This window comes from Hakea prostrata, chromosome 3, assembly GCF_041222555.1.
Source record: "Hakea prostrata isolate BN-2017 chromosome 3, UWA_Hpros_2, whole genome shotgun sequence".
In the NCBI taxonomy this organism is placed as follows: Eukaryota; Viridiplantae; Streptophyta; class Magnoliopsida; order Proteales; family Proteaceae; genus Hakea; species Hakea prostrata.
This window is the reverse complement of record NC_142602.1, coordinates 15,948,379-15,960,931: the sequence shown is the minus strand read 5'-3', so window position 1 is coordinate 15,960,931 and position 12,553 is coordinate 15,948,379. Positions and strand designations below refer to the sequence as shown.

Below are 12,553 nucleotides of genomic sequence, written 5' to 3'. Positions count from 1 at the left end.
TCCATGGAAAGAAAGATTCCTAAAGTTTGGCTTTTAAGGCGATCAAGACGGTTACTCAACCGTTCTTCAAGTTTGGCGGGAGAAGTTGAAAGTTAAACCTGCGCTAAAGGGAACTTTTAGTTGGGTTAGATTGGCTCAAACGTGTTAATCAAATTACATAGAACAAATTTTAGGGACAAACAGTTGCATATACAGGGATGCATGTGTAATTTTCGTTTATCTTTTATCTTTATTTTTTTTTTTCATTTTTTTTTTTTTTAGCGAGGTACCAAAAGATGAGATATGGTCACGGTAAGGGTGTCAATCGGTACGGTTTCAGAAATTCGGTGTAGAATTGTACGGATCAATTTTGATTACTGAAAACCAGAATTGTACCGTATCAAATTTACATAGTAAGGTATGATTTCGGTATTTGCAAAAATGATTCGGTACAGTTTCGGTATTAAATCGGTGGGGAAAAACTGTTTAAACACAATATCTAGTACGGTACAATTTTTGTACGAACGAACCCATCCCACTTTTGTTATTAGTTCATTAAAATCTTAATGAAATTGTGATCAAGCAATCGATAGAATGTGATATTAACAGAGACAAAACAAGTAAATCTAAGAAAAGGAATGAAGGACAAAACAAAAAACTGAAATAGGGAATTAGGGATAAGGTAAAGGTAAAGCGTTTTAATCGTAAAATTACATATATATTTTTTAATTTGGTATGGTACCAATTGGTACGGCTTCAAGAATAACCGAAAGTGTGGGTACCTAAAATCGGAATTGTATTGAAAAAATTTGGTTTCGGTACGTACTATACCGAATTTTGAACGATGCGACTTTATACTAGGCGGTTCGGTACGGTTTAACGGTTTCGGTACGCAATTGACACCCTTAGTCGGCAAAGGAATAGAGGATTTGTATTTCTCTCACATTTTTTATTTTTCCAACACTTAGAAAAAAAAAAATAAATAAAGGTGAGATCCACCTTAGAATTTTGTCAAAATTAATCAGGGATCCCTACTGGGTCCCACGTACCCCCCCCCCCTCTTCCTCCATAAGGTGTAGAGGTAAAATGGATCATCTTCTCATTAGGAAATAAGTATACAACAACAACAATAAGCAATGCCCCAACTAAATGGGGTCGGCTATATGGATTCTTGCTTTCCAGTCACTTTTGTTTGAGATCATGTTAGATATAAGGCCTAAGTTATACATATAATTTCTTATCACTTCTCTTAAGGTTATTTTAAGTCTACTCCTAACTCTTCTAGTTCTTTCTTACCAAAAAAAAAAAAAAAAAAAAAAATCTTCTAGTTCTTTCAATTTAGATTATATCTCTTCTTTGTACAATGACATTTATAGGTTTCCATAAAACATGGTTGTGCCACATCAAACGACTTTTTTTCGAAACGTATCATTTTATGGGACCAACTTTAATATGATCATTCTTTATATTATTCTTCATAGTTTTGTAACTCATCCATCTTAGCATTCTCATTTCTACTATACTGGGTTTATTTATATGATTATTTTTAATAGCACAACACTTTGCACTCTACATCATAACTAGTTGAACGACGGTCCTATATAATTTTCTTTCAACCTTTAACAGAATAAGTCGATTACACAAGATCCTGGACGTACCTCTCCACTTCATTCATGCTATTTTAAGAAGTATGTATTCCTCTAATGTTTCTTCACTATACAATAGCCCTCCCTCTGAGTACTGATAGAATAAATCAAAAATAAATTTTAATGAGTTTCATATGAGCATTATCCTTAATGTATGGTAGAAAAACATTACAGTTGCGTTTGTTTGCTGAATAAAGGTGGGGTGAGAAAATTCTTGAAAAGAGTGTAGATTTTTTACTTTTCCCTTAAATCCCAAAATGGTAGATTGTTTGGTTGCTTGGGGTGGGAAAGTGAGAGTTGATGTGGCAGCCCAACTTTCCCACCCCAATCCATTTTAAAACCCCACATATTTGGTGGGACTTTGTGGGAAAGGTGGGAAAAGTAAAAAGTGGGACCCACCATTATCATTTTTCCAAAACCCTTTCCTTTCCCTTTCCTTTCCTTCTCCCTCACCCCACTACACATGGGATCCACATATTTTTTTTTCCAAGTCCTTTTTATCCCATCCCACCTTTGCAAACAAGAACGCTTACCTCACCACTTTCCCTTGACGCGTAGGTGACCTAGACTCTAGGTAGAGGATACGAAGGTCTTGTAGGAGAAAACTCACCAATATATATTGTGTATTATTTAATGTGTTTTTTTAAGGGGTCAAAATTTGACGACGACAACGAGACTCGGACAAATTCAGCTGAGTTTCGTGGCATTAGCTTGTGTCGTCGTTTCCACCTCCCTTCCCTTCCGAACGCCAAGGTCAGAACTCTGTCCGACTTCAGATCAATCAATCTTTTTCTCAGACGCTGAGTTATCGGGTTTGTCTGATTGCAGAATCAAGTCATTTGCTTGAGGTAATTTGATTCTTCTTTTCTTGTTTTACATTTTTATTTTCAGATAATGTTTTCTTTGTAGGATCGATGTCATTGTTATTAGTATATATCTGATTAATCTTTCCTTAGTATTATCAATTGCGGATATGGATTTAGGTAAGTATCTATTTTGATGGTGCTGGATGGAATTTAGGGCGTTCGGTTTCTTCTGGAGGATTTGATTTGTGGGTAGTCCATCTTATCGTCATTATGTATTTCTAGCTATATAATTGGGTGTCTCTGTTTGAGCATTAATCCATCTTTCACGACGGTGTTGTTTGTAGCTGTCTTGATGATATTGGAGAAAGATAATTGAGTTTCTTGATGTTCTTGGTATGTTGATCGCGGTTGGTCCTTAGTGTTCTGCTAATGAGACTACCTTGATTCTAAGACTCGGAAATTTTCAATTAATTAGAGGAAGAAGATAAGATTGTTTATGTTTCGGAAATTGCGTTAACTTAGGTTTGCACTCTCTAGACTCACTGAACCTCACTTGGTTGGCAATTTACTGGTACACTTCTTTTGGTTATTGCTCAAGTATTGCTTTATGGATGTTGTTCTTTGGGTGAGTCACTAATACTAGCATCAAATATATGATGAAAGAAGAAACAAAAATGGAGCCAATTTTGTAGCGTAGGAACCACAGATAGGAGTCCGAAAGTGGAGATTTGTCTGATTACAATAGCTAATGTCTCAAATACCTGTACGCGGAAATGACAATGCCCAGTATCTTTTGATTCCCACAGCCAGATGAGAAATATCTTGACCTTCTGTTTTTGAGTTTGGATTCCATAACTTGCACGGGCTAGTCTATCTTTTAGAGTTAACTTGGCAATTGAGTCACTCACCCATTGCCTTATTCAGGCAAAACAGACAAATTTACCACTGTTTGGACCGACAATCAGTACTAAGCGTTAACCGTAAATGTATGAAAAGTATTTAGTCAGTAATTATGCCTTATTTAGATATCTTATTCATAAAAAAATCTGATCATTGGACTCAAGGGTGTACTTCTTCCAAATTCAGAGGATTGTTGCTATCAGCTGAAATAGTTTTCTGTTACATTGAAAAGTAGTTATCAAGTTAGAGAAGTTCCTTGTGAAGAATATATTCCTTTAATGGACAAAGGAGGGCTCCTTGGGCTAGTATTGAAAATATGGGGTCTGATGATCTCTGTAGATATGATGCTAAATAAATACTTAATCGAATAAATATATAGTTTAGTTGTGCTTTTGGCTCAACAATATTTTCATCCTGCTCTGGAGTTCTGTCACAGCTATTCTTAAGGCTGATATTTTCTTTTTAGCATGGCCTGTTTTTTAATTAATTTCGACCTCATTTTTGAGTACACTTTCAGGTATAATGGCATCTGCAGCAGACTCATGGATGAAGGAATTAAATGAGGCACAAAAGCTTGCTGATGATATAAATGGGATGATTTCTGAGAGGGGTTCTATTCCCCCATCAGGACCAGATACACAGCGTCACTTCTCTGCCGTTAGGAGAAAGATTACAATACTAGGAACTAGACTCGATAGTTTGCAATCCCTTTTATCCAAGCTACCCACGAAGCAGCCAATGTAAGTATTTTTGCTCCAATTGTTTCACAATATTTGAAAAACGAGTGGGTTTGTGGATACAACAAAAACAGTTTTGCAATTTCATCTACTGTTAGTTTCCATGTTGTGAAGACCATTTAAGCTATGATAATCAAATGGCAGTCATTGTTTCTGTGTATAGCTCTTCAATTCCATGTCAAGCATAAATCTTTTTGATGCAGCAGTGTTATCACGGGTGGACCCAATCTAGAAATGTAGACCAAGGGAAAACCAAACTCAAGCTGCCTTTAAAATGAAGGTTAGTAGGGGATAGGTGATGTAAACCCAGATCTAGGGATAAGGGTATTTTAGTAATTTTCCCAAATCTAAGGGCTGAATAGGAATTCCAGCAAAGGGGAGGGATGTTTAATGGTGTTTAGGGTATTCTAGTGTTCTGAAAAACCTGTTGCAACTGAAAGTCAGATCTGAATTTATATCTCTCTAGAAGTGGACTTCGTTCCAATCCTATTCCACCTTGTAGTCGATCTGGCTTTCCGGTTAGCAAATCCCTCCCAAGTTGAGACCTTTTGCCAGTCTTTTCAACAACACCTGCCTTGAACGTGAACTATAGTTTCAGGACTAAGGGATATGACTTCCAGACTGAAATTGGTAACAGAATCAGAATTAGGGCTTGGAACTTTGGAAGGCATCCCGGTGAGGGTAGGAACAGGTCTGTACCTCTTGTTCTAGTAATTGCAGAACTGGTTTTTTTTTTTAATAGGTCAGGACTACTAGGTAAGGTCAGAGGTGTAAACAGGCTCATATTTCAGAGTTTTAAAATTCTGCAGAATCTCCTAGGAAGAAGAAGATAAGCAGAGTTTGTTAGGCTTAGGAAACTGAATTTAGTTGGGGAATTGGAAGTAGGATTAGGGCTAGGAGGGAATTGCAATCCTAGTTTGGGGAAAAGGAAGGGTAGGGAAAGGGGTTTGCTGTATGGTGGAGAAGAAAGGGGTGGGGAAGCCTTCGGTTCCAGGGATAGGGTGGGGGAGAAACTTAACAGGATGGTGGGGGATAGGGGAGAGGCTGCAGGGTGTCGTGAGGCCTAGGGGTGGTGCTGGATTGATGCGGCAGCACGGACAGGAGGTTGGGGAAGGTTGTGCAGGGCAGGGAAGAGTGGGGGAGGTATTTGGACTTACTTGGGATGTTGTGATTTCTTGATTGGCTGCTTGATGATTACTTGTAAGCTGTTGGTTGTGATTGAAAACTTTTGAAATCCGCCGTGGCCCTCCCAAAGAGAACTGTGACCCTGTGTTCCAAAAACTATAAACTTTATTCAATCAAAGCCTGAAAATTACAATGAAATAACAGGCTATTTATAACCCTTAAAAGACTTTGAGCCAATGTGGGAATCCCTAGTAGACAAGGATCCTACCACTTGACCTAGACTCTTTAACTTGGAGTCTAATAATTAAAATAAAAAAATAAAAAAATCTCAATCAAAAACTCCTAAAAGACGAGAATCCTCTTTGATAAAGAGTATTATCTTATACATAAACTAACCAATTCCAACACAACTCAAATTACTAACCGACAATGGACTTTGGACTCTTTTGTAACTCAAAAAATGCTAACTCATATTCATATGCATATAGCCTACAATGGGAAGAGGGATGCTATGAAATTGGGAATTGAGTTAATCTTCACGGTGGTGTTGTGTGTGTCTCCACCAGGTTCTCCTTGCTCTTTTCTGTTCCAGTCTCTCTGTCTGGACTCTTCTTTCCTCAGGTAAGCTTTGGTTTCTTTCATCCTCCTACTTTTCATTCCCATTCCTTAATTTCTCCTCCTTACCTATTTTTCACTATCATTCTTTCCTTTTCCTGTTCTGGCGGTACAATTAGATCTGGTTGAGTTTGCTGCAATTTCAGTGATACTACTCAGAACAACCTAGTATTTCAGGTGTTAAATCATCTTCCTGGAGCAGCTAACACTCTAGATCCCTGCCTCTAATCACCTTCCTCATGAGATTCAAAGTCTGCTCGTCCTTTCAACTTGATATTTTGTCTTACTTGGGACAGCTGCTAGTGAAGAATAAGCCCACGAAATTTCTGCCCGAGGTGGGACTCCTTCGGTCATAATGAAAGATAGGACTCCTGGCTGTCACCTATATATGTTCAGGGGTTCAGCCTCAACTATCATCACCTCATCATCCGTTCCCTGCACCCACCCTCCATTAACCTCCATTCCTTCCGATAAACTACTCAAATCAGATTCAGATCAGAACCCTTTTCCAGATTAAACCTTGGCTTGCCTACCATTCTCGTATTTCGTCATCTAAATTTTAGAATTTGACGTTGTCGCAGGCATCCATTTGATGATAGTCAAACAAAAACAATAGAACAAATTAGATATTTATCGTAGTGTAGATAGTGGGACAGAAAGGGGGGAAAAAGAGTGTCGTGATTGCTTACTGAATTCCAAAGATTGCAAACTCAGCAGCTTTGTCTTGTCAGCACCTGTGATAGGTGCATCCCACATCTACAATACATCGGCATCTTTGTCCAAGGTCCCTGGCTTAAAAACCAGTGGTACGAAATAAAGTAACACTGGAAATTACTAACATATATATAACGTTTTCAAGGTGTCACTTTGTATGGCGTAACAATTGTTATGCATTTCGGCACCAAGCCTTGGGGCCCTAACAACTATCTTATGCAATGGGAAATAACCTTTCATGTCCTTGGTCACTGCCATTTCAATTTCTTAATTTGTTTTTTTGTCTTTCAAACTCCACAGCACTTTGACTGTAATATGTGAAATTTTTTCATCTTAACCTTCTTGTAAGAAAAAGTTTTTTCACAGCTTCTGTGACTTCTTTGAAGCCTGGGTTGGCTTTGCAAGCAAAGAGTAAAAAAGTTGTTCATAGCTTATGTGACTTCTCGGAAACCTGGATTGGCTTTTTAGCAAAGACACCAGTAGGCTGGTGGTGCTCTTCAACAATCACAACCCCCCCCCAGGCCCAAAAAAAAAAAAAAAAAAGAAAAAAAGAAAGATGTAGGTGACATATTTCTTGCTTGAGATGAGAAAAGACGAGATATCATTGGTTTACAAGGCATTATGTTTTCATGATGGATATGTTGGTACCAACATGGTGGGAGACCTCGCTCAAGCCTCTTAAAAAAACCGAGATCTCGACCAAGATGGCGAGAGCTCAGTCGAGATATACAAATTTTCTGGCATAAACTCGGTGGCCCATCTCGGTGGGTTTTAGGTCCTGGTTGGGCTGAAACTTGGCATTTGGCCTATTTAAGGCCTTTTGAAAACACTGGTTGCCTTAAATTTGTGAGAAAATAACCCTAAGTATGTCTTATAAGTTGATCCTATGTGTAAAATCGAAATGTTGTGGAATGCAAGGTTAGACAACATGTAATGTAGAGATATCAAGTAATTCATGTTATCAACTATCAAATATCAAATACATTACACATTAAACTATCAAAGAACTTAAATGTCTTCAAAATTTTACAACCATAAGAAGTTATAGACTTTTAGTAAGTCATAAATCATAATCCCTAAGTTCACGATCACAAGAGTACAAGAGTAACAAGATTACAAGACTACCAGACGGCAAGAGTATCACTCAGCATTCTGCATCAACTGATTCTGAACGTTGGTGACATATGACTCCCAACTCAACTCATCACTGTAGTATGCCACATATCAGTTTAATGTTAATTAAATTTGTTTCCATGAAGGTGTAGATCAAAGCTAGTAGATCAACATATATTTATACTAGACTCACACACCCACTGTAGAACATTCTATTTGAAAAAAAATCAAATTTGGGGGAAAATCTTTCCTTTGTTGAAAATCTAGTTGAAATAGGCTTGAATGATGATAATCTGATGTTGTTGATGTGTTAAGGATGTTTAGAAGTCGAATCCCCAACAAATTTCGGCAAAAATCAAGTTTCCGGCAAGTTTTGAGGGTTGCAGCGATATGCCTCCCTCGAGCGAGATAGGGGGTTTTAAAACCCCCTAAACCAGGTGGTTGGACTAGAGATGTCGAGATCTCACTGAGATATGGTGAGATCTCGCCGAGACGTGGCGAGATCTTCCATCTCTCAGATCTCGTCTCTCCTCTCCTTTCGCTATCTCAAAATAGCGAGATATTTCGCTGAGATCTCCCACCATGGGTACCGGACTTTCTGATGTAGGAGAAACCCTAGAAACTAGGGGACCTACAAAGTGGGCTACTAGACTCTTAGAATTAAATACCTATTCTTGACAGATAGTAAAGAAAGGAATTTGCAGCACTTGAATTCTAATTAATCATGCATGTAAGACAGCTAAAGTAGAGAAATAAACACAATAAGTCTTACTGGTAAGCACAACGAAACAAGAATCAATAGGGAAACAAGGGGATGGGGATCTTGGCACCATAACACTAAATTAAATGCAAGGGTATTAAGAAACTTAAAGAAAAATAGAGTTGTCATAATCAATATGAGATTTCTAATAAGGAACTCAACAATTAACAATGTAAAGGGAGTCTTGAGAAGTTTTTGTTTTAAACAAAACTACTGCCAAAGCATAAATGAAAAATATTTTGGGAGAGATAATGTTACTTGCTGATCCTGGCTCCAAAACAGGGGTTAGAAAGCATCTAGGAACAGAAATAAGAGAAAGAAAAAATATTTTGAAGTAGTGAATCCTAGGAAAGGAGAAAAAATTATTTTGAAGTGAAGGCGTATCCTAGGAAAGAGAGTAGGTGATAAGAGAGAGGGAGAGAAAGAAAAGAAACAAAGAGAAGGGAAGGGAGACTAACAAAAGACAACTAGACTGCCGTATAAGGAAAAGAGGGAAGGAAAGAAAAAATAAACAAAGATATATATTTTTTTTTTTGCAAGAAAAATAGAACCATGGGGTTTGGGGAAGAAGAAGAAGATTTCTAGGAAAGAAACTAAGTCTTTTTTTGAGAAAAAAAAGAGTAGATCTTTGTAGAGGAGAGCAAGGGGAATTTTTTTTAGTGGGAAACAAGGGTGAAAGGAGGAGAGAGAGATTATCTGGAGAGAGGGGAAAGTGCTGGTTCCGCCGGAGAGAGAGAGAGAGAGAGAGAGAGAGAGAGGAAAAAAGCAACGTGAGCTCTTTTTTTTCAAATTCTTTTCATTCATTGATTACCAAAAACAAATTTCATACAAGGTTTGAATAAAAAAATTGATCCCTCACAACCCTACATGTTTAATTCCCAAAATAACCCCAACTTAAGTTCTAAATCTAACCCAAACTCAAAATAATTCAAAATTGGGCCTAAATAGACTCTAGGCCCAGCCCATAAGACTCAAACATGAAATTAAAATATTTCAATAGTAAACTACTACCCAACCCACTAAGACTAAGGAAAATAACATGACAAACTGCCTATGAGCAGTGTTTCTCATCGAACCATAGAATCCTAGCAGTCTAATAACCTTCGAGCTCGTCATCCATCCACATAGAAGCTGTCGTGGGATGATCTCTACGTCGGTGTCGCCGGTAAACTCGAAACTGCTCACTGATGTCCTCATCACTTTCTCAGAATCTAATTAAAGGGTTAATGCAAGAAGGCATCTGCATCTATGGTACCCAGAAGGGCTACTAAGTTTGATTACCATCTCTCTCTTCATTCATCAATGGTTTCACCTTCATTTGGTTGCACTTATTGTACTTGGTCACCTGCATGTAGTCATGGGACATTTTGGGTCTTTGGAAAATTTTTCAAGTTAAATACTTGTGTTTCTGGCAGATCATTTCTTCTGTGGTTTTTGAGCACATTGTACTTGATTAACTGATATCTAGACTTAAAAACTGTTTAGCTTCTTAATTCTAATTCTTTTGATTAATTATTTTGTTCCTCAAGCTTTCTCATTTTTTTTTTGCCTTTCTTCTTTTGGGTTCAAATGCACAGAACAGAGAAGGAGATGCACAGACGCCAGGATATGCTAGCAAATTTGAGATCCAAAGCCAACCAGATGGCCACTGCGTTGAATATGTCCAATTTTGCCACTAGGGACAGCTTGCTTGGACCAGATATAAAACCAGATGCCATGAGCAGAACAACTGGCTTGGACAACCGTGGCCTTGTTGGTCTTCAGCGGCAAGTGATGAGAGGCAAGTTTCTATAACCTTGTTAATTGACAGTCCTTCTGTCTTTCTCTTGGGTGGTCTTTTATGATTTTGATATATGTTCATGCTTGTATTGGAAGCAGAACAAGATGAAGGTCTCGAGAAATTGGAGGAGACAGTAATAAGTACGAAGCACATTGCTTTGGCTGTGAATGAGGAACTTGGCTTACACACAAGACTTCTTGTATGGTTTCTGATAACTGGTCCCCTGCCTTTTGTTTCATCCCATTACTCCCTATTTTTTTCAGTTCAATTTTGCATTTCTGAACTTGATGTTTCCCTTCTCCTTGACTCTGCAGGATTCCTTGGACCAGCATGTGGACTCGACAGACTCCAGGCTACAGGTTATATTCTTAGTATCCACATACCTCTGTACCTCTAATATGGGCTTGTAACACTTTCAATGTATATTGAAAGTTTTGAAGGAAGTATGGTCGGGTTGTAGGAGTCTTTTGGACAGTTACCCTCTCCTAAGGGGTAGACTTGGTCTTTTTACCTTGCTCCATTTTGATTACTATTGTACAGGAGCTTTCCGATGTCGCTTTTTGTAATATTTCCTTGAACTCTCTTAAGTGGTTTCTCTAACAGTCCATTCTCTTAGAACAAAGGATCTAGTTCCTTCTTGTAGTCCAAGAGAAACTTTTGTATATTGTGCTTTGGCTTTAATACTAGTACTCCTTTTTCATCAAAAAAAGGAGGGAAAAGTGAAACTTTCAGCATATGCACATGAACAGATGTATATTGTTGCTTCTGTAAAACCATGCACTTGTGCTACTGCTTTGGTACAGATACAAGTGCAGACCCTAATATGCATGTGCTTGGTATGGAATTCTCAAATGTGTCAAATTAAACCCTTCAAATATCTGATTGGTGTACTTGGCAAGAGGGAGTTTTACCCCCAAAATAATCATTGCCTCAAGGAGTTGAAATAAATTTATGGCATCGTTGCTGCCTATAGGGTTTGGTAGGGAAATGTTGAAAACTCTTTGACCACCTGTAACTTACTTCAGGTCCAAAATGTTGCTTAGAAAGATAACAAATGCTATTACAACAAATATTTTTAGTTTAGTACGTATTTAGTTGACTATACCTTGGTTAGACGAGTGCCTGTTTATTGAAGAATTAATTATCTATGTTATTTATCTGTTGTGTTTTGTTGGATGCAGCGTGTGCAAAAGAAGTTGGCATTTCTGAACAAGCGTACAAGTGGTGGTTGCTCCTGCATGTGTTTGCTTTTGGCTGTAATTGGCATCGTTGTTCTGGCTGCTGTCATTTGGTTACTGATCAAGTACTTATAAATTATAATGCCAATTATGGTAAGTACAACAATAATTTATACCAACAGTGCTGTGGACGCCATTCGGCCATTGTAGTCATTTTCCATGTCCACTGACCTTGTTCATGTGCTTGTGGGGCATCCTTGCCAGTTTCGATATTGAAGTGAGCCCTTGGAGTTTCGTATGTCATTTCTTAACACAATTATGTGGCAGGGTGTAGTTAGAAAATCTCTTCTGAGCAAATTGCAACTAACCAGGTCTGGAGAAAGCATTGTGGGCTTTTCTTGTGGATTTGGTTGATTTGCTTGTAGAAGGGAATTAATTAGTTCCTTCTAATGAATTTCCCTGTCCCCCAACACCTATCTACTCACGGTTCTCATCTTCATCTCCTTGTATTGTGACAACGATACTGTAATGGTTGATTGGGTAGCCAACGACTTGTGCTTGTGTTTGTTGTCTTTTTGTACTGCTGCAGATATACAATGCTTGCGTTACTTTTGGCATCAGATTTATAGGGTGTATGTATACAGAGTTTATGTAATGCTTTTCATTGTAATGGAATTTAGTGTTGTGATTTACACGTTTTGGAAACACAAAATTCATTGTTCAACTATTTTCTGCACTTGTGTTAGCTAAGATTGACCAGTGAAGTGATTGTGGGGTTCCGTATGGCATGTAGTTGGTGGTTATAGAGACGTCGAGGTCAGCAGTTTGTTTATAAAGGTTTTCACACATCATATGTAGTAGCCATTGTGAATCTGTGATGTTTTCTTTCCCCAAGAAATCGACCCTATTAGGTTATGTTTGTCAAGAGGCGACAGTGGTTGGAGATACCCTGTATGTAACATTTGGCCTGAAATCTTTCTATAGCGTTAAGATAACACGGCTATTTTGTTGTGTGGGTGCGTGGGTGTGTGCTCTGTAAATGCACTTCAGTTATGTTTCATGTGTGGTAGGATACCGTTCTAAACTAGAAGGGACTAGAGACTTGTTAATTGCTTCCTTCAGACAAAATGTTCCGGCCATGGCTCAACAAATACATGGCCAGAAAGAGGGATCCTTTAACAGACAAGCATCATTATCATC

At 38.1% G+C, this 12,553-nt stretch overlaps 1 protein-coding gene across 1 annotated transcript; it reads left to right on the top strand.

Annotated features, from left to right (window-relative positions):
* The first annotated feature begins 2,260 nt into the window (after positions 1 to 2,260).
* LOC149021175 (syntaxin-51-like) lies at positions 2,261 to 12,066 on the top strand. The gene is made up of 6 exons (XM_089149438.1): positions 2,261 to 2,473; positions 3,849 to 4,071; positions 9,973 to 10,175; positions 10,274 to 10,374; positions 10,490 to 10,534; positions 11,357 to 12,066. The coding sequence occupies exons 2-6, from the start codon at positions 3,854 to 3,856 to the stop codon at positions 11,486 to 11,488; spliced, it is 699 nt and encodes a 232-aa protein (XP_089005564.1). The 5' UTR covers positions 2,261 to 2,473; positions 3,849 to 3,853; the 3' UTR covers positions 11,489 to 12,066.
* Positions 12,067 to 12,553: the final 487 nt, after the last annotated feature.